At 35.5% G+C, this 23091-nt stretch overlaps 1 protein-coding gene across 2 annotated transcripts; it reads left to right on the top strand.

Moving 5' to 3' along the window:
* Nucleotides 1–2789: 2789 nt before the first annotated feature.
* LOC126814742 (U3 small nucleolar RNA-associated protein 4 homolog) lies at nucleotides 2790–22045 on the top strand. 2 transcript variants are annotated; one of them, XM_056099913.1, is made up of 19 exons: nucleotides 2790–2919; nucleotides 4474–4580; nucleotides 5227–5281; nucleotides 6292–6411; nucleotides 7042–7110; nucleotides 7458–7542; nucleotides 8475–8643; nucleotides 9558–9633; nucleotides 9876–9923; nucleotides 11785–11956; nucleotides 13984–14060; nucleotides 15033–15129; nucleotides 15614–15774; nucleotides 16679–16868; nucleotides 17562–17668; nucleotides 18699–18794; nucleotides 19168–19350; nucleotides 21032–21118; nucleotides 21910–22045. In XM_056099913.1, the coding sequence occupies exons 2-19, from the start codon at nucleotides 4477–4479 to the stop codon at nucleotides 22024–22026; spliced, it is 2013 nt and encodes a 670-aa protein (XP_055955888.1). In that variant the 5' UTR covers nucleotides 2790–2919; nucleotides 4474–4476; the 3' UTR covers nucleotides 22027–22045. The 2 variants fall into 2 exon arrangements, with proteins under 2 accessions (XP_055955888.1, XP_050396075.1); XM_050540118.2 differs by lacking the exons at nucleotides 2790–2919; nucleotides 4474–4580; nucleotides 5227–5281; ... (6 more) ...; nucleotides 11785–11956; nucleotides 13984–14060 and adding an exon at nucleotides 14086–14098.
* The last annotated feature ends 1046 nt before the right edge of the window (nucleotides 22046–23091 follow it).

Here is a 23091-nt window from a genome sequence, read left to right as displayed (position 1 = left end):
AACACGTGTCTTTCAAACAATTTATAGCATCACCATGGACTTGGTCGGAACTTTGCTAAGTCTTCCTTGTTTTACGGACAAGTGTGACGTTTTACAAAAGTGAAATAACAGATTGTTATATCGCAGACACCATCCAGTTTAGACCGGACTGTGGTTTTACATCCTAGAAACAATGCAATATTGGGTTATTAAATTTTCCCATGCACAGACGTAGCTTATATTGCCTTGGCTGGTTGAATGTTTGGCTTTAGAAACTTATTATTTCATGATCATCATTATCATGACTACGACCCGATCAAAACCATCTACAGTGTGATCATCATCTTTAGCCATGGTTACAGCTTGAAAACATGCAATGCAACGTTTTAAAACTGATTACCTTTTTAGTAAAATGAAGATCACCAATGAACTTGCCACTTAACGGAACTGGATTTCTGGTTTCTAGGTCACCTTGAAGATCAATTATGGCCCACTCGGGACAATTTTCACGGTCACCCGGTCTATAAGATAATAAAGCAGACATTATTACAGTATAGAATATGATGTTATACATTATACTTTTACAAATTACTTCTTGAGATACGTGGGCGGTCAGTCTATATTACCCCGGGGCAGATCATTGTCAAGCGCTGATACTTCAGAAATGGTCTGAAACGCTTAAAGATACAATTTTTGTCTCACAAACCCATCATTTTCCCTTTTTGTAGATTCAAATGAAAGCAAAAAGATCAGAAGTATGTCATAAATAAACATACAGGTCAACGCCTCCTGTCATCAAACCCTGGGCGGATTACTGACAAGTGCTGATATTTATGAAATTATACATAACGTTTAACATATAAATATAGTTTTTGTCTCAGAGATCAATTACCGAAGTGCAAATTGCAGCAAGAAAAACCATAAGGCCCACGTGGACTAGTCAAGTGCTCATATTAAAATACTCGTAGGTTGTAACGAAATAAAATCATGATGAAATGGGGCTTAAAATCCTATTATTCTGTGTCGTGTAGATCATAACGCCCCCGCCCCCCCCCCCCCCCGTACCATCAAACTCTCTTCGGACTAATATGTCTAATAATAAATCAACTTAACAGTGTTTCGTGGACGGAAAGGCGGGTGGCACGAGGGATGTGTGGACTAGTATTAAAATACTCGTAGGTTGTAACGAAATAAAATCATGATGAAATGGGGCTTAAAATCCTATTATGCTGTGTCGTGTAGATCATAACGCCCCCCCCCCCCCCCCGTACCATCAAACTCTCTTCGGACTAATATGTCTAATAATAAATCAACTTAACAGTGTTTCGTGGACGGAAAGGCGGGTGGCACGAGGGATGTGTGGACTAGTATACAAAGGACCTTTCCTTTCCGGCCAGTGATAGGAATAACATTGAAATAACACAAACATAGCTTTATGGACAACAATCATTAGCAACTTTATTAGTATAACATTTTGACACGAATTTTTTTGCCGTTATCAAACAGAGGGAGAGAGGGGGGGGGGGAACGTTCACTCGACACAAACTAGATCATTTCGGGACTAACATAATGGTTCAATTTTATTTCAATAATTCGCTTGCGCATACGGGTCTTTAGCAGTGGGAGGAAACCGGAGAACGCGTAGAAAACCAACGAGGTTGAACAGGCAACCCTACTCCTTGTCACGTACAACCGGCAACAGAAACCACGCCAGTTGACTTAATGACTTAATGGCTATCCCCCCACCCACCCCTGCCGTTATCAAGCACAAGGTAAACGATAATAGTGATTGTTATCCATAAAGCTGTGTTTGTGTTATTTCAAGGCTATTATGATGTTGAATTATACTTAGAACTATTCGTGGTGAATTCGACCATTTAACCATTTATAAATTAAAAGTGCAATTTTCAGAAGTATGTTAATTCTTCTCCTCAATCAGGTGACATCTTCCTGATTGCGCCAACAGCCTACATCTATTGGGTTACCGTAACTATATCACTAAGAAACCATAAAACATTTCCAACCACGACTTACTTAATATGTTTAACCCGATATTAACCAGGATTTGTTGAGTTTTCAAGGGTTTCTTACAGATCATTTATATAACATATATGTTTTTTTGTCTTTTTTTAGGGGGTGGGGGTCATGATGCGCTTAGATCTACTCTTCCACAGGGCAGTAAGATGTCAGTGGTGTTTTGTCTGTGGTCCACTGGGAGCCGCGGTGGCTCAGTGAGTGACTAAAACAAGCTGCCGTGAAGTCTAGTCGCTCGGATGGGATAGAATGACAGATAAATTAAATTAGAAACCGTGATCCCGTGTATATTTTGGCGTGAACGTAAAATAACTCTTGGCAGTTGAAATTCGAAAAAGGAGTGCGTCGCGGTGCCGCTGTTCATTCAAAATTTCCCTCATGCCTCACTGTATGACGCGCGCATTAAAATTTAAACCCCATTTATTTCTTTGGCACTGGTTTATCGGTAAAATGCATGGCAAGCCAAAGAAAGTGAAGGGAGATAACTACGATTTACCGTTCCGCTGGAGATGAATAGATAAAGTTTTTGGTTTAGTTTGATCTGTACCTGCGCATTTTGTGCCTGTGTGAAGTTCGGTATATTTTAGTAACTGGCATTATTGGTTTACACAATTGTTAAAATGTAAACTTACATCTGTACATAAAGTTGGACCATGTTTCACACACCGTTTTGCCTTGTTTGTTGACATCAATACATGACTTACACCCGCCAAATCTCTGCTCAATATTCCGATTGGCCGATTTTCCTGTGACCAATGAGATCAGACGAATGCATTCAGCACGGAAAGGAAATATGTCTGCGCCCATGAAAGTAAACATGTGAGAGAAAATACTCACGTTTTGTTAATAATTTTGTTTACAGCTTAATATATTTTCCAGAAATTTTCCAGAGATTTTTAGTTAAAGGTATGGATAAATGCCTCACCACAGAACCTCATTATTTTTCATTGCAGATTCACCGAAATCAATGTAGCAATAATTATAATGACTCTGAGGGCATAGGCTAAGGCCTACAAAAAATATTTTTATTTTTACTCAACAAGGAGTCAATATATCGTCGGGGAAGTGTCAAAAGGGTGTATCTAAGAATTTCTAAAGATTAATAAATAGAACCCTTTGCATTTCAAAATTTCCACAAATCAAGATACAACATTTGGAGTAGTAGTAGTATCCTGGTGTTTTACGTCTGCTTCCACATAACAGTTCTAATAATAATTGGCGTAGAGATACACAGCTTAGACAGAAATGTGCATATTAATTTGGAGAGTTTAAAAATGCAAAAAAGTGTATTTGACTCATTTCCGAGATACACCCTCTTGACACTTCACCGACGATATAGATTTGTGGTAGGGTGCCTGTCTCGTACAGTCAAATTCACTTCTATTAAGCTGACATTAGCAGTCAAATGAAATTCTCTAAATTGATTATGTTACACATCCCATGGCTCTGATGTACGTGAAAGATCAGAATGAAAGTTTGTTTGTCGATAAAAAGCCAAGCACCTGATATTGTCGGATGCATCTATAATGAAATAATATTAATATGAAGCACCAATTACAATAAAGTCTAATTCTAATGTTAGATTGTCAGTTGTAAATGTGACAACACAGAGTACACATTTAGAAAATCATGTTCAGTTTATTTTGCAATTTGCTGTTTTATTATTTTTACGATTTGCAAGCAGCAAATTATGGATCGTGCCATACCGGGTATGCAAAATGAGTCTACTGGTCCTGTAGTTTCTTTTACAACTAGGTTCTTAAAACAATTGTTCACTTGCCTGACTTGCAATCGTTTGAATTAGCATTTCTGTCTTGCTGTCTACTCAGGAAGACGAATATACTAGAATACCATAAGGTACTTCAAAGTTCACCATTTGATTTAAATACCAAAAGTATTGTTCTAGGATATTTCCTACTTGGATGACAAGTTAACTTGTCACTTTCAGCAAAGCAAAAGATAGAAACAACACCAATTTATGTACATGGAGGAAGTAGCATACATGTGAAAAGTTGTGTTTTCTAGAGTTAGGGTTACTGTAAATAATGAACAGAGGTGGCAAATTACTCCTTTCTACCCGGGTGGTGAATATCCTGTACCTGAAATGTTCATCCTCCCCTTTACGGAGGGGGTGGCCCAATGGTTAACGCATGCACGTTGCATCATTAAGTTTGTCGTTGAGTCAAATGATGTGGTTTCTCTGAGTAAGTCTGAGTACTCCAGTTTCCTCCCACTGCTAAAAATATCCCCATGGGCAAACTAATGAATAAAATAACACTGAACCATATGTTAGTCCCAAAATGACCTACATGATGTAGCTTGTGTCGAGTGGACATTAAACCCCATCTCTCTCTCTCTCTCTCTCTCTCTCTCTCTCTCTCTTGTCCACCCCTTGACAAATATCAAGCCCTTCTATAATTGAATTCTTGATGACTTAAATTTATTTTATATTTATTAAAGGAGATGGGTGAATTTCGTGTTCATCATGTTAGATTTTTTGAATATCAGCCTAAACCTATACACTGTTTGGCATATGAGAAGAATAATAAACAGTTAGCTGTTTCAAGGTAATTAGTGTGTATTGAATATTCTATGGTTGGGCACTAATTTGTATTGTAAATCAGTATAACGACAGGACGATTCATTGAACAAATAACAACAGATTCCGTTAAATTTTTAAAATAACAAACATGTACTGGTACCATGCACCACTTCTTTTCTTGTACATTATAGTATGCCCTGATTCGCTGAACAAGAACTGGGAACCCACTCCGAAATAATAACAAAATTCAAGTTCCCCCCCTTTTTTTTTATCTCCACAGGTGGCTCGATCACCCCCCGCCTCCTCTTCCCCAGATTAAAAAAGTTCAAGTGGCCTTTCTTATCCCCCACATATTTAAAGTAAACAAATAATAGCACAATATTTAAACAAAAAATGTGTCAATGACAAGAGCCAGTGGTCTTTTCCCAGTGAGTGAGTGGCCAACTAAATGTGTGGTTTTGGAATTGTCCCCCTTCTACAACTAAGTGACTCACATTTTTCAGTTTACCAGTAATATCCATATAAAAGACTGGTATGGAGAATTTGAAAAATAAAAAATATTGTCCGATCAGTTTCAAGATGGCATAGTAATTCTAGAGATGACTAAAAGCATCATTCATTCATTTTCTTTCATTTTAAATTTTGTATATTTCGATTATTTTTTTTTACAGATCTGATGGAAGTATTGAAATATGGTTGCCTGAATCAGACTGGCTTCTAGAAAAGGTGGAAATATTTACATTTCCAATGTTATTGGTTAAAAATTATTTAGATTTTGTGTGTACTTGTAGGATACATGTACACCAATTTGTTATGTCCTTCAAAGATAAGGTCATATGAAAGAATAGTTTGGTTCTCAGATACCACTTTATTGCTTAAAAAGGGCTGTATGACCTGTTTTTATTTTCAAAAAGTGGGTAACCCACATAAACCTTTCCCATTGAATTTGGAAAAGTCCAGTAGACCCTTTTATCAAGTACACAACCCTGATAAATATTATTGACATCATAAATGGCACTGGGTAGTATCGAATTGTCTCATTGTTATCTGGAAATGGCGACCATTGATTCATCTGCTTAAGTAGCATTTTAAGTCCATTGTTTTATGAATGATAATTATGTTGCGAATTACATCTGGTTATCGGGGGTCACAGTGGCTAAGTGGGTAAGACGCTGGCTCGCTAGTCTGGAGGTCGGGTGTACTACCCCAGCATTGGCCGAGAAAGTTCATCCAGATTTTCCGGTGTTGTTCCCCCTTGTCGTTTGGATGGGATGAAAAACCGAGGTCCTGTGTACACTTTGGCGTTCACGTAAAAGATCCCTTGACATGTGGAATTCGATATAAGAGTAGGCCGTAGTGCACACTGTATGGCGTATGCCCGTCTTCATTGGCCCAGTTCGGAGCAGAAAAGTAGGACGTTCAACCCATTTCATTTCATCTGGTAATATGCAACAGAAATGACTGAAGTTATAATCCATGGAGTTGGGAGACCGTTAGAGCAACATTTACATTAAAGCTACAAAATCTGTGCTCATTTCAAATTCATTGTCTGAATACCAACAATATCATACTGAATTTTACTTGCCTATCTGTTTTTACAGACCCTGTTTTTCAACATGGACCAATCAAACAGTTTTGCGTGCCCCAGATTGGGAAACTCTGTCAAATTGTTAGTTTTGAGGTAAGATACATGTAACTTTTAATTTGACTAAATTTGCATCATTTGTATTTTCTAGGTAATTTCTGGTAGGAGTGAACAGTCAGTAGAAGCTATTGTATGGCAAGGGAAACGACTCTTTACTGCTGGACTAGGAGGAGATGTAACAGAACATGATTTGCTTAGTTTAGAACCTAAGGTATACAAGGAGAAATTAATTGTTGCTTTAATATTGGGGGTGTTGGGTTGACGAAAGGTTTAACGTGTGCACCTCAGATTTGCTTAGTTTAGAACCTAACGTATACAAGGAGAAATTAATTGTTGCTTTAATATTGGGGGTGTTGGGTTGCCGAAAGGTTTAACGTGTGCACCTCAGATCACACGGTCTAACATTGAATCAGGTGGTGTAGATTCAATTCCTTACTTGTACGTGACAAGGAGTAGGGTCGTCTGTCTAGTCTCGTGGGTTTTCTCTGGGTCCCCTACACGCAAGCAGATTATTGAAATATAATTGAACCATATCTTAGTCCCAAAATTACCTACTTTGTGTAGAGGGGACGTTAAACTTCCTTTCTCTCACGTTCTAATATTGTCTTTCCAATCGGAAAATCAAACTATATGTGGTCTTCATATGTCAATGTATAGAATTCCTGCTCCAGTTATTTGTCCATATTTCACATTGTTCCGGTAGACTATTGTAGAAACTTTAAAGCCCTGCTGTGTACATATTGTATTCCTTCCAATAATCACACATTCTGTTATATATGTTATTTTGGATCCACTAGGTTTAATATAATGTATTTATGTAATTGTTGTTTATATTTTTCAGAATTCCGAGCCTTGTAATGCTGGAGCTATTTGGTGTTTAACCAAAAATTTCACTGGTACAAGATTAGCTGTAAGTTTTATAAACATATTCCAGATGCCAGCTGAAATTCAGTTGGTGCTTTGACAAGATTCTTCCCTATAATGTACACTCTATCAAAGGGAATAAATTTTCTTTTACAATATATTAAATAGTGTTGATCTACGACTGAAACTTTGTTTCTTACACCGATATACATAAAACCAGTTTGTTCATGGATTATTACACTGAATACTTGTTAAATCTTTTGAAAAATTAGGGTGTGTGGGAGGGGCAGGGCCAAATGGTTAAACACAGGTATGTATCAGAGGCTTTAAGCTGTGAAAAAAAGACATTGTCCAAAAAATACGGTTGTAATGTAAATGAATGATCTTTTATAGGCTGGAACAGAAGATGGCTGTGTTGTTTTGTTTGATATTGAGATGGGTCAATTGAAATATTTACAATCATTTGGAAAACAAGAAGGTATTTATTATAGTTATTTCCTACGATAATGTCATGTTTAAAGTCTTCTAAACAAGACATTAAATCACATTTATTTTTAAACAAAACTTATGTGAAATTGCATCAAATATTTAATTAAATGGTTGTTTTCTAGTAATTATTAATTTTTGTTGATAAACTTCATGAGATGATGGTTAAGAATTATTCGGGTACCAAAATACAATTGTTTAGGACTTAAGACTATGATTTAGTTACCAAATTACAATTGTTTAGGACTGTGTCAACTATGATTTAGTTACCAAATTACAATTGTTTAGGACTTTGTGGACTATGATTTTCCGGGAATTCTGGTATTTAAGCCCTGCTGTTATTAAGCCCTCAATAACGAGTTTAAATTTAAGCCCATGGGCTTAAATTAAAAATTCATTTCAGAGTGGTCTTCCTTTTAAATTTTCAAACCACATGTGTTGACATTGATGGAGTTACATCGAATTGGTGTACATTATACTTTTCGAATTTAAGCCCTGGGCTTAATTTCAGAAGAAATGTTTCATCACTGACATGGTCAAATTCGAAACTAAGCCCAGGGCTTAAATACGAGAATTCCCAGTAGTTACCAAATTACAATTGTTTAGTACTTTGTAGACTATGATTTAGTTACCAAATTACAATTATTTAGGACTTTGTAGACTCTGATTTAGTTACCAAATTACAATTGTTTATTCAAGATAGCATGTTATTCAAGGACACATCATGGTGCTCAGTAGTCTTTATACCGTAACTCTACTCCTCAGACTAGTGTTATGATGACAATATTTTGTTCTCTACAGGTACCAAATTATAATTGTTCACTTAAGATAGTTCTTTATTCAGGAACACGAGGACACATTAAGAGGCTCTCTGTCCTAACTTCTCTTTACAGAATTATGATGGCATTATTTTGTTTCCTACAGGTCGTATAATATCTATAGCATGGCATACACAAGAAGGTGTTATAGTAACTGGAGGTGTTGATAATATCAGATTATGGAGTGTGAAATCAGGTCAAGCTATACAGAGGTTGACTCTAGGTCATCAACAGGAAAATCAGGAAACTATTGTATGGTGTTTAGCAATAACAAGGTTTTTATTTTGATTATTTTATATTCAGCTACTTATTATTCTTCCCATGTATATATGGAACTGTAGCATAATGGTAAAGATCTTGTGCTTGTAATTGTCTGCGACATCACCTTCGGTAAAAGCATATGTTAAGCTCTACAAACACAAGAACAAACAAATGTTAGTACATGTAATTGCAACTGCTACTTCAACATTATATAGGGGGGTTGGATGGGCGAATGGTTAGCACATTGTATCATAAGGTCTGTCATTGAGTTAACTGGCATGGTTTCGATTTCGGGTTGTACGTGACACTGCTGTAATCACCGCCAATTTCTGTTCCAAAATATGACCGGTCAGCAGTCGTATCAACAACCAATACATTACAGTGTAACAAAATCATTCGGGTTTAAACAGAGCTCCACATATGTTTACATTCCGTTACGTTATTACCTTGCTGCTCCACTAACCAGTGCATAGCAGAATATTGCAGAAAAACTAATTGTGTGACAAACGAGGCTATCGAAAACGCGTACAATGTAAACAATGGATAATGACCAATAAACACATGGAGACGAACAACATTTTCACCGTTTTTTTAATACATTAAATCACTTGCCGAAGTTTTAGGGACAACATCAGATCAAGGAGAAGGCTCTCATGTTGCTGTACTTAATAGAGATTTTATTGAATGCGAAAAATAGACATACTCCGTCAAAAACTCAAGTTTTTGGTCTCAATATAGCAATAGCCAAAGAGGAATTTCTTGGGCAATTGCTTCAGGAATATGTTTAACCCCCTGTCATTTATATAGATCTATAGCATGTCTGGTTAGGAATTGAAATGTTTTTATTACTGTGTATCTTTATTTCCCTGTCTAACCAAACTCTATACAAAATATATGTTTGCCTTGATTAGTATATATCTATTAACAGTAATATGACTATAATCAGTGGAGATTCAAGAGGTAAAACATGTTTTTGGAATGGCAGACAAGGAACATTGATAAAGGTAAATAATGGTCTTTTATAATAAAATACACTTGAACATAAATACCGCTACACGCAAGCGAATTATTGAAATAAAAATTGAACCATGTGTTAGTCCCGACATGACCCCATTTCTCTCTCTCTCTCTCCCTCTCTCTCTCTCTCTCTATTTAAATATTGTTGTTTAGTGATAGGATATGTATGTTTATTAATGGTACTCTTGTCTGTGTATATTTTAATATGAGCCCTTTATTAACTTTGTAGAGTTTTTCCAGTCATAAAGCAGATGTTTTAACTCTATCAATAAATGAGGTGAGTGTCACTCTTGCATTTGATATCATAAAAAAAAAATCAACGCCCTTTCACATGATTCACGAATGAGGGTATATTGTCAGTATCCCTGTCTACAATTCGTTTCAATTATTTATCTAATTTTGTTTTCAAATTAAGTGGAATTGTTTGGCTACTCCTAAAGAAGAACATCTTTTGATATTATGAGTCAAGCTTCTATTTTAGGCAGAATCCTTAAAATATAAACGTACCTGAAATGGAGTTCATTCTCCATTGAACCTGTGGTGGCTTAATGAGTAAGACGCTGGCTCACTAGCCAGGAGGACTCCAGTTCGCTCCCAGTGTTGGAAGAGAAAGTTTCTTCAGATTTCTGACATGGTTTCCCCTTGACTAATAACAGTGTCTAGTAGTTCGGATAGGACATAAAAATGAGGTATTGTGTATGCATTGGCATGAAGATTAAAGAACTCTTAACAGTTTGAATTCTAAATAAGAGTAGTCCATAGTGCTGCTGTGTGGGCAAAATTACCCTCATAGCACACTTTATAGCTTTTATCCGTCTTCATTAGCCCAGTCAGTCCAGAAAAGTAGGATGTTAAATAAACCCCATTTCATTTCCATTGAAATACATACTGAGATGTTCTTTTGTCCATTCAATTACGGGGTAAGACGCTGGCTCACTAGTCTGGAGGTCGGGTGTTTGATCCCTGCACTGGCCGAAAAAGTTCATCCAGATTTTCCGGCTTGGTTCCCCCTTGTCAGTGATGCAGGACTGAGGGCCTGACAAGGACAGCTGTCTAGTTGTTCAGATGGGACGAAAAACCGAGATTCTGTGTACACATTGGCGTGCATGTAAAACAGTGGTTCTCAACCTTTTTTTGGCAACACATGAAAAATTAGCGGCACACCTGGCTAAATATATATGAAAAATATCTGAACTTTGCAAAATTAATATATGTCATACAACCGTAGACACAGACTAGTCATAGAAACATAGAATGACTCAAACTAAATAAAGAAAAACACAGCTATGAACGTACCAGTAGACACCAGTGAATTCTCAATTGGAATCAAGTGGTATTTCGCGTTTTCTTAGTGTGCTGTTCAAAATTTCGCGGCACACTTAGGAAGATCTCACTGGTTGAGAATCATTGATGTAAAAGATCCCTTGACGGTTGGAATTCGATATAAGAGTAGGCCTTAGTGCTGCTGTCCGGACAAAATTTCCCTCATAGCACACTGTATGACATATGCCCATCTTCATTAGCCCAGTTCGAAGCAGAACAGTAGGACGTTAAACTTCATTTCATTACCATTCAATTACTGGTCAGCGTATATTCGTTGCCTGGCAAAGCTATGGAGATTTTTTATACTCTTGGTTTTTTTTGATGGTGGTACCAATATTAGAATTTATTACATCATCTTTTTAGGGAAAAAATATATATAAGATACATTTTTTTAATAGGGTTACTAATATTTTTGTCGTAAGAAGATTGTGTGTTTTCACTTGTTTTAATACTGGATATTTTTGTTAGAAGAAGATTGTGTTTTCACTTTATTTAATACTGATGTTTTTTTGTTTGTTTTTTTTGGAAGAAGATTATGGGTTTTCACTTGTTATAATACAGATATTGTGTGTTTTCACTTATTTTAATACTGATATTTTGTTTGGTAGAAGATTATGGGTTTTTACTGATTTTAATACTGATACAATGTATGTGTTTTCGCTTATTTTAATACTGATATTTTTGGGGGAAGAAGATTATGGGTTTTCACTTATTTTAATACTGATATTTTTTTGGGAAGAGGATTATGGGTTTTCACTTATTTTAATACTGATATTGTGTGTTTTCACTTTTTTTAATACTGACATTTTTTGTAGGAAGAAGATTGTGTGTTTTCGTCAGGTGTAGATCCATTGTTAGTAGGATTTGAGTTTGTAACAACTAAAAGTGGTGTCGGTAATCAACATTGGGTTCAATCTACAACAGAGAATATACATAAACATGATGTTAGAGCTGTCTGTTTTCTTCCTAACTGTATAGTATCAGCAGGTAAGTCACATTTTTAGTACCTAATTTTGGGGTTGAGTGGTCTAGCAGGTGAGCTTTAGATCATAAGGTCTGTCATTGAGTCAGGTGGCATGGTTTCGATCCATGGGTTCCATGTCGGACGTATATGCCGGTCAAGACGTAGGGCTATGGAAAATGACCATAACTAGATCTGACCCATCGGTCATTTTGCACGCCGGGAAAAAGAGCCCTCCCCCCCCCCCCCCTATTTTCAAACATTGCTATGATCGACTCCACTATGTAACTATACAATTGTACAGACAGTACAGAATAATGCACACGTATAGAAGCCACATACTTTCATGATTGGTGTGATAGGGTTGTATACATAGTCAACAGATTATACTGAGTGTTGTGTTGATAATTAATGATGAGTGCCTTTTAGTAAAACGGAGGTTGGATGGCCGAATGGTTAGCACGTGTGTGCTGTATCATAAAGCCTGGCATTGAGTCAACTGGCGTGGTTTCGAATCCCCGGTTGTACGTGGCAAGGAGTAGGGTCGCCTGTCCAACCTCCTGGGTTTTCTCCAGGTCCTCTGGTTTCCTCCCACTGCTAAAGACCCCTACGCGCAAGCTAATTATTGAAATAAAATTAAACCATATGACCTAGTTTGTGTCGAGTGGACTTTAAACCCCATTTCTCTCTCTCTCTTTTTTAGTAGAACAATAAAAGTTAATTCGATCCCCCCCCCCTCTGAAAAAATAGTCGACCATACATATACATTGCCTGTCAATTTTACAGCACCCCTAAGAACACTTCCTGCCCCCCTGGTTGCTCTGAACTAGTTACGGCCCTGTGTGGAAGTCTTTCAGGTGTTGATCAGATTGTAATAATAATATTTGTAATTCCATCCTGTCAAGTTCTCAAATAATTAAATGAACTTTCTTATTGACAAATCACATTTGGACATTGTATCAAGTTTATAAATATTATGTCTAGACTGAAAAATTATCTATTATCTATTGTGTAAGGTCATATTATTATTACTATGACATTTGATGGTCAGCTTCATTTACAGATTGAAATGATTTCTATGAGAATATAAATTACTATTGTCTGAGATGTGTTTCATTTCCTATTGTATTTAATTACATTCAATCTATTAGAATTTACTAATAAGCAGCTTTTATATTTGTATTATTAAAGAAAAAGTTCCACGGTTTCTAATCTATATATATATTTGTGACTGTCGTTTGTCTGTCTGAGTTTCGGAATTATGATCCCCGTGCGAAGTCTGTCTGTTCGTGGTTGGCGGCTACATCTGCCCCGAGTCTGAAATTTGGGGTATAGGGGTAGCTCGGACCGGGGAGTAACATAGGCTAGGTGGCGTTAGTCTACCACTTCCGGTTTCGGAGTTATGACCCCCGAGCGAAGCCGGTCTGTTCGGGTTTGGCCGCTACACAAGGTCTGTCCCGACTCTAAAATTTGGGGTATAGGAATAGCTCGGACCGGGGAGTAACATAGGCCAGGTGGCGTTAGTCTACCACTTCCAGTTTCGGAGTTATGACCCCCGAGCGAAGTCTGTCTGTTCGGGGTTGGCGGCTACACTAGGTCTGCCCCGAGTCTGAAATTTGGGGTAAAGGGGTAGCTCCGACCGGGGAGTAACATAGGCCAGGTCGCGTCAGTCTACCACTTCCGGTTTCGGAGTTATGACCCCCGAGCGAAGTCTGTTCGGGGTTGGCGGCTACATCTGCCCCAAGTCTGAAATTTGGGGTATAGGGGTAGCTCGGACCGGGGAGTAACATATTTACCCAGATAACATAACAGCTGGAATACAAAATGATTGTATTTCTAGTTTGGCATGTTTGAAACTGTTTTGATATTGGATAATGAATAAAATATAAATAAATGCCAGCTTTCTCCATAATATTGAAAGCTTTATGGCATATATTCAACATCTGACATTTGAAATTAATTGTAAATTACTTTTGTGATAGCTTATAGAAGTTTTGAACTAAACTGTTCCCTAGAAGTTGGTAATATATATGTATATAATTTATTTTGTCAGGTATAGGAACTAATCTATGTTTAACACAGAGAAGACGGGATGAGACAATATCAAAACGAATAGCTCATATACCACAGGTGAGACAATATCTAAATGAATAGCTCATATACCACAGGTGAGACAATATCTAAACAAATAGGTCATACAGGAAAGTCAATATCAATTAGAATAGCTGATATACCACAGGTGAGACAATACATAGCGATTAGCTCATCTACCATAGGTGAGACAATATCTAAACGAATAGCCCTTATATGCTACAGGTGAGATTAGGTTGTATACCACAGGTGAGACAATATCTAAATGAATAGCTCATGTGTCACAGGTGAGATAATATCTAAACGAATAACACATATACCACAGGTGAGACCATATCTAAATGAATAGCTCATATACCACGGGTGAGATGATTTATTATCTCATGCTGATATCTTTTTCACACATCTTGTCTTCAATATACCAGTCCCTGCAGAAAAGCAAGATGTTAAATCTCATTTCTTTTCATGCAGCAGAAAATAGTTGGATTTCTTTTTCTTGTATATCCACCAAAACCGGCTAATTCCCCTTTACACTGACCTGTCTGTCGTCTACAAGATAATCAGTTTAAAGAGAGGTGGCGTGCATTAGGCAGGTATACATACACCTGATGTCCTAAACAGTAATTTGAACACTTCACTAGTGACACTATCGTCTTTTGGGCATTTATTAATTACATGTAGCAGCATTTAATAAATGTCTGTGATCATACAAGGTTCATAGAATCAATCATTTTCATTATATAATAAATCAATTTTTCATTTATAAATGGGTTATTTTCAAGACCTGTTTACACTTGTTAGGGCTGACCAGGAACATGAACATGTACCCAGTCATTGGTATTGGATGAAAATGTGAGGCCCAACTATGTACACATCAGACAAATGACAAATGAAGTGTCAACAAGGCTTAAAACCTCATTTCATACTTGTTTAAGAATTGTTATTTGCCTACTGTGACTACTTTTTATGCTACTGTGGTCATGGTTTTAAATTAAAGATATTGAATTTCAGAATATTGTTCATGTTGCTAAAGAAAAGAAAATGGTCATGTTAAGATATACAGATTATTTAGAAGTTTGGAAATTGGGACATACTAATTTTACTTCAGGTAAAACTTAATTTATTTATGTTTTATTAGAGTAACAATGAGCCATTTCATTTTTTTTTGCTAAAATATCAAACTTCTCACAGGTTAACACACTCTAATATGTACTCAGATTGATTATTTAATGTTTAATTAAGAAAACAAAATCAAAATACTAACTCTAGATAATGTACCGGCTTGGATTCAATCAGATTTAAAACAGGTCTACCAATAAATTTTGTGGACAACAAAATGGCGACAGGCTTATTACATAGCGAAGCAGCATAGATTAATGAAATATTTCCATTCCATTGAAAGGAATTAACCATTTTTGGACTGATATTATTTGTCTCTGTGCGTCATTTGTAATTTTTGGAAAATACAAATTCTAAAATGTAATCAACTTGATTATATAACATTTAACTTTTTGAAGAATTTGTTTGTTTCAGCTGAATAAATAGTGGACAATTTTTTAATATTTGGATTGATTATATTTTTATGTTTACAGAGAAAGATGGAGAGATATTACCATTACGTTCTAATCCTGTCAAACTATTACAATTAAAATGTAAAGGACAAGCTACAATACTATGTTGTGGTATATCTAATAATGGCAACCATATAGCTTATTGTGATGAACATAATTTACGAATATATCAACTATCTGTGGTACGTATTACAGTTGAATTACAGAGGGATTCGGTGCAATGGTGAACGAGTCTGATTTGTGACCAAAACAGTGCATCAAGTAGGATGTTGTATGTAATTAAACAAAACACTGTTGCGTTCTTTAGGCAGTATAGGCTAGGGTTCTTTCTAATATCTAATAAGTTCAGGTGTAAAAGAAGGTAATCAGGCTTTACCTGTATTTTAAAGGCCAGGATAGTAATTGTATCACGCTTCGGGCACAACCCCTGTTGATATGATGCGCTGCATCATTGTACCATACAGATTTATGTTTCAGGTTATATAGAACAGAAATGCAACTAAGGCCATATAAAAAAAATTTTTGGTTTTCAGATAAAGCCCTGTCACTTCAAAAAGGCTGCATAACACGTTTTATTTCCAAAAAAAAGAGTTTCATTCATTACAACTCGAGAAATGTGTCGTAGTCTCGTTCAGCCACTACGCAACCCTGAAAAATGTAACTGACAAATTTCAAAAATACTGGATAATAAAAACAATTCTTTAAACAACATGATAAAATAAATGTATTGCCTTGAAATATGTCTATGAGAAGTTATTTAGTCCAGTAGCAATCCTTTGATAAAAAAAAAATTTAAAAAAAATATAAACCTCCCCCCTGCATCAGATTTTCAGTAAGGATTGTCTGAGAATCAGAATATTTTTTTGTATGGCCTAACTACACAAAGTTATACACTGCTTAAACATTTAAAACATATATTTTATAAGACTATTTTCTAACAATTATTTGTAAAACAATAATAGAGTAGGCTATTCTGTAGTTATTCAATGTTCTTGCCATATATATCTCAATTTAGATGTATTTCAGACCTTATTGAAAACATTGTAATATAGATCTTAAAAAGATGAAACTATTTATTATTTGCAGGATGAGGAAAACTATACCCCAAAGGTAGAATTAACTAAAATAACAATGGCAAGAGAGGATCTTCGTGTACCTATTCATCATTTAGAATTTACCCCGGACGGTCGTTTTATAGTCACAGCTACAGCATCCGGTTACCTTCAGTTGACAGAAATAAATGAAGATAGAGCTCATGTTGCTAATACATTTAATGGTAAAACTGAACAAGTTATCTCATTAGAAACAGTATTTCAACATATACATATGTACATATAAGGCAAACAGGATTTTCCGGTACCGTCTCTCCTTGTCAATGATGCAGGATGGAGTGCTTGGCAAGGGCACTGGTACGAACGACTGAGGTACCATGTACACTTTGGCGTGCACATGAAGAACCTTTAATAGTTGGAATTCGAAATATGCAGTTCAGCACAAACCAGAATAAAACTGTTAGACACATCAAGATTGTGGTTTAAAATCCTGTAATCTATAAATAGCCATAACTTAAACATGCATTATGCAAGAGCTAAATCTGCCTAGTGCTGGTCTTTCTTCAGGCCTTTAATGTTATATAAATTAGTTAACTTATCAAGACCATAATCAACTGTCGATGTCATTGTTAGCCAGCGATATTTAGTGGATTTGAATATATTTTGTGATGGACAACTTAATGTAAAAATGGATGATCAAGACTTTGTTTTTATCATACAAACGTTAGTAATGATGATCGAGGCTAGACTAAAATTGAATTGCTGATATCTTGGTTCAGAGTGAAGCAATTTGACTGAAATTTTTAGCATATTCCATTTTCATTATAGTGAGAACTCAGATCTTTATCGAATCTTACCTAATGTTAGTTTGGCATGTCGGGTCTTTAATATTAACTTGTGATAAATATTTATTGTAGTTTTTGCTGATGGTATTACTATGTTAACTATGAGTCCAACTGGTAATTGTATAGCTGTAGTTAGTGGTGATCATACTATATCTATATTAAATATCACAAATAATAGAGTAAGTTTATTTATTATTTATACTTATTTGTACTGACTGTGAAGAATGATATGAGTTTTATTATTGTTTATACTTATTCATACAGGAGGCGTGGTGGCTCAGAGGCTCACTGACCAAGAGGTCTCCGGTTCATTCCCGCTGTTGACTGGAGAAAGTTCTTCATGATTATCCACCGTGGTTTCAACTTGTCAGTTGTACAGGGCCTGACAGTGAACAGTGTCTAATTGTTGAGGGGGGGGGGGGTTGGATGGCTGAATGGTTAACGTGCACGCACTGTATCATAAAGTCTCTCATTGAGTCGACTGGCGTGGTTTCAAATCCCCGGTTGTACGTGACAAGGAGTAGGGTCGCCTGTTCAACCTCGTGGGTTTTCTCCGGGTCCTCTGGTTTCCTCCCACTGCTAAAGACCCTTGCGCGCAAGCGAATTATTGAAATAAAATTAAACCATGTGTTAGTCCCGAAATGACCTAGTTTGTGTCGAGTGGACGTTAAACCCCATTTCTCTCTCTCTCTCTAATTGTTGAGATGAGAAAGAAAACCTGAGGCTGTGTGTACATGTTGGTGTTTATGTAAATGAAAACTTTACGTTTGGAGATTTTAAATAAGAGGTGGAAACAGCACTACCCTGTGGAAGATTTCCCTCGTAGCACACTGCATGCCATATTCCCCATTAGCCCTATTAGTTCTTTGAAGTAGAACGTTAAACCCCATTTCATTTTATTTCATTTATTATTTATACTTAGTCAGAAATTATTACTCTGTACTGGTATGTTGAATTTCACATAATTGTTAGGATTGGTGTTGATTTGAAAGACCAACATTTTTGGAAAGCTTTTTGGGAAATAGTTTATAGAAAGTATTATTAGGTCATTTAAATTATTATCCAGTGATTTTACCAATTAGTATATAAGGGTGTACTCATCTGTAGTTGTATGGCAACTCTTACATCTTATCCTTTCACAGGTGTTACAAGAACATATACCAACATCGATGTAACATTAATTTCTCTGTAAGATTGTTTATTTTTCAGATTGAATGTAATTTGCCAAAATATGATCATCCACCTCGAACATTACGTTTTTCACCATCAGGAGAAGATTTAGTCATAGCTTACTCTAATAATATGGTTAGTTTGATTTAAAACACTGCATATCGCCATATATAACAGTTTATTATCCTGCATCTTTCTGCCCATCTATTTTTTTGTTTCACATTCAAATAAGTTTTTGGTATGCAGTTATCGTTCATACCAAGGTTATGGGTACACTTTGCTGTGCACGTTAAAGAAGCCATCAGACGAAAACGTCAGGACACAATTTTCCTCTTCATTAGCCCATTGATGCAGACAGTAGGACATAAGTTGATTAAAACAGTCAAAATTCATAAATCTGTAAAATAACTACCCAATAAAAAAGTTTTAAAACATTTTTATACGCCCACATTTCAGTAATCTGTTGTCGCCCATGTTTGTGTATAAAATCATTTTTTAAATGTTTTAGATATTTGAGTTTGATGTTGACAAGAAAGAATATACGACATGGAGCCGAAGAGAAAGTCGTCGTTTTCCAAACCAATGGTTTAAAAGACAGAATAAAGTTTGTAGAATAACCTTTGACCCAAGGAATGATGATCATCTTGTTCTCCAGGATAATATGGCTTTTGTTATTGTAGATAAATCAAAGGTAAATAATACATGCTAAAGTTACAAATGTTATAGATACATTATGGGCTTTAAAGATGCATTATGTAAGATTTAGATAAAGACCTGGTCGTACTTGCTATAGTAGTTCAAATATATATAATGGAAAATAAATATATTAAAAATTTCAGTCAAATTACATTATTCTGAGCAAAGATATGCATGTTTAAACATACATTATGCAAGAGCAAAATCTGATTATTGCAAGTCTTAATTTAGGCTTCAGATCTTATAGAAAATATAAATTAGATCTTTATTTAAACAACAAGCCCAAAATCAACTCTGTAGACCCACGGATGGTCGGCTACAGCTTGGATTTAAATAGGATTTCACTTATTAATTAATTCAAATATGGCGCACCCCGATGAGAATACGTCAGTTAAATCGAGGCTAAATGATAGAGTGTACTTAGCGAGGCCGCTGTAGAGCGTTTCCGCATGCCATTGAAACTTTACTTGATAATCGAGATATGTAGGTGGAGTTAACGCCTGTCAATCAAACGATCAGCCAAGGTGAAGGCACATTTCACTACCATTTCTAGTCAAATATTACAACGATGATAACTATGTTCAGAATAAAGTAATTTGACTGAAATTTTCAATATATTCTTCCTTTATCAGCAACTTTTGAACTGTTATAGCAAGAATGTCCAACTCTCTATAAAAATCTCCCATAATGTATCTTTAAAGTTTTGACAAGAATAGCGTACTTTTGATTTGATTGGCATTGCTACAATAATAAACACAGTCTTGATTTTCTATTTTAACGTTAACCCGCTTCACCGATTAAATTGTGTGGATGGTTTAATCCACTTAATATCCCAGCCCACCGATGGTGTTTAGCGTTGATTGTGGACTTGTCATAGTTTAAACAGTATTTATTTCGATAGTATTGTACAATTGAAATGCATAAAGAATAGGATACAAAAATAAGCCAAGTAGGCTTATATTAATATAGTTACTTGTGGGTAGTGTAATAATAGAGTATTTTAGTTATGGGACAAGTATGTAAGTTAGTCTTGTCATATGAAAAAATTGTATAGACCAAGCATAATTACAGTATTTTAGTTATTGTTCAAGTATGTAAGTTAATTAATAGTTTTTTCATATGAATAAATGTCTAAATAAAAATAATAATAATAATAATGATATCTGTATCGCGCAACTATTCAATCCACTAGGAAATGGATTAGGTGATAGAAAATGTTCTCACTTTGGATTGTTAATGTTAAGTGACTAAATAATCAAGTTTTCACTTTGGATTTAAAAACTGACACAGATTCACATTTCAGATATTTTCTGGAAGCGTATTCCACACAGTTGATGCACTGTATCAAAAAGTTTATATAACATTTGAAGGCAGAAAAAAAGACTCGCAGTAGGCAGATTTAGCTCTTACATAATAGTTAATACACGATAGTTACCCAATCTTCAAACAAATTATTTCTATGAATATTTCTATTGTATTAACATGTCTAATGTTCACTTATTATGACATCTAGAACTTGTAGAAGCTTGAAATGAAATATATTTCATACATAATTTGTGAATGTGGAAGTGTTTGAATTTTAAAGTGACTGATCCATTGGTGAATAGACATCTAACTACGTTTCGAAATTGTTTAGATTGGTTTGTATTGTTTTCAAATCTATCATTTACTTTCAGACCATGCCAGAAAAGAAAAAAAGAATATTTGAAAAATGGTACAAACCCAAAAAAGAAGATGCATTTCACCAGTGTAAAAAATACAATGTAAGTTACATATTAAATAACTTTTTTCTCCAGACCATCCACAAGATTCTACAAAGTGAACAAGGGACGTAATTAACAGATTTCAATCGTTTATTTCACTAAGCATATTCCGGTAGTTATTTCCCTAAGCATATTCCGGTAGTTATTTCAAGCGGACAATAACTTTTAGTAATTTTTATAATAAATTGTTTCAATGACTTTTAGTGACCTGTGTATTTTATAATCAAGTTGGTCAAGTGGTTTCAGAAATTAAAGGGCGTGGTTTTGATCCCATGCTAGTTCATGGGTCATCCAATTTACTCCGGCTGCGAAAGACCCCTAAGCTCAAGCAAATTATTGAAATAAAATGAACCATGTTAGTCCCTATATGACCTAGTTTGTGTGTGTCTTTCTCTTGGTAATCAAGTTGAATCAGAACTTCTATTCCTACAAAAAAATTCACACCATAATTTCTGGGACTCATTGATGCAATTAAAAGGAAACTTGTGCTGCAATTTTTTCGTTTGGGAATTGAGATTTTAAATAAGAAATACACCAGTTGAAATTTTCTGATACATACATATATATATATATATATATTTTTAAAATACAATGTGTGGATTTGTTTCTTGCTTTTTTATTTTTAGTTTTTAGTGTATGTAGAATTACTAGAAGATGATTGGATGTTTGGGAATTTGGGAATTGAGATTTTAAATAAGAAATACACCAGTTGAAATTTTCTGATACATATATATATATATATATTTTTAAAATACAATGTGTGGATTTGTTTCTTGCTTTTTTATTTTTAGTTTTTAGTGTATGTAGAATTACTAGAAGATGATTGGATGTTGATTGTCGAACGAACTCCTCTCGCAATTTTGAATAACCTGCCTGCAACACTGAAACAGAAAAAATTTGGTACATAATAAAATATTTGATATAAGATTTGATTGTGTTTGTTATGTATAATAGATAAAATAAACATCTTACATCATGATAAATCAAAATGAGATCCATTATTATCTGTGTGAACTTCTCCTCACATAAATAAACATCTTATGTCATGATAAATCAAAATGGGATCTAATATTTTATCTCTGTGAACTTCCCACATAAATTAATGAGTGAGAAGTGATATCAAGTGTTCACTCACCATTATGGACAGCTGTCATTACATAAATCAAGTAAAAGAAAAAGGTTATTTGTATTCCAAACACATGGGGGATACTCGATTGAAATGAAATGGGGTTTAACGTCCTACCGTTCTGCTCTTTGCTGGGCTAATGAAGACAGGGATACTCGATTGAACATTCCTGAATTGTATTCTCTCAATCCCCAAAATAGTCAATCGAGTGAAAAAGGGGATTTCGGGCTACAATGCATGCCCCGACTGCATAAGAAAATATCTCAACCAATCATGACAGCTTAACAATATTGGTTGTGTTTAATTACGTCACCATTTTACTCACACCACCTCTGTTGTCAGGATTGAATTCCACTTCACTCGATTGTAATTCTGTCAATTCGGGACATTCTTGACTGACAATCAAGCATTCCCTTGGTGATCAGAATTTATTGAAATGAAATGAAATGGGGTTTAAATTCCTACTGTTCTGCCACGGACTGGGCCAATGAAGACGGGCATACGCCATACAATGTGCTATGAGGGAAATTTTGCCCGAACAGCGGCACTACTGCCTACTCGGTTGTACGTGACAAGGAGTAGGGTCGCCTGTCCAACCTCGTGGGTTTTCTCCGGTTTCCTCCCACTGCTAAAGACCCCTACGCGCAAGCGAATTATGTAAATAAAATTAAAACCATATGTTTGTCCCGAAATGACCTAGTTTGTGTCGAGTGGACGTTAAACCCCATCTCTCTCTCTCTCTCTCTTTCTCTCTCTCTACTGCCTACTCTTATATTGAATTCCAAATGTCAAGGGATCTTTTACGTGCACAACCTGCCGCCCTGGAAATATCAATTACTTGTGTATC

The sequence above is a fragment of the Patella vulgata genome, chromosome 3 (assembly GCF_932274485.2).
Source record: "Patella vulgata chromosome 3, xgPatVulg1.2, whole genome shotgun sequence".
NCBI classification, from domain to species: Eukaryota; Metazoa; Mollusca; class Gastropoda; family Patellidae; genus Patella; species Patella vulgata.
Note: the sequence above shows the minus strand (reverse complement) of the source record. Positions and strands in the feature narration are given on the sequence as shown.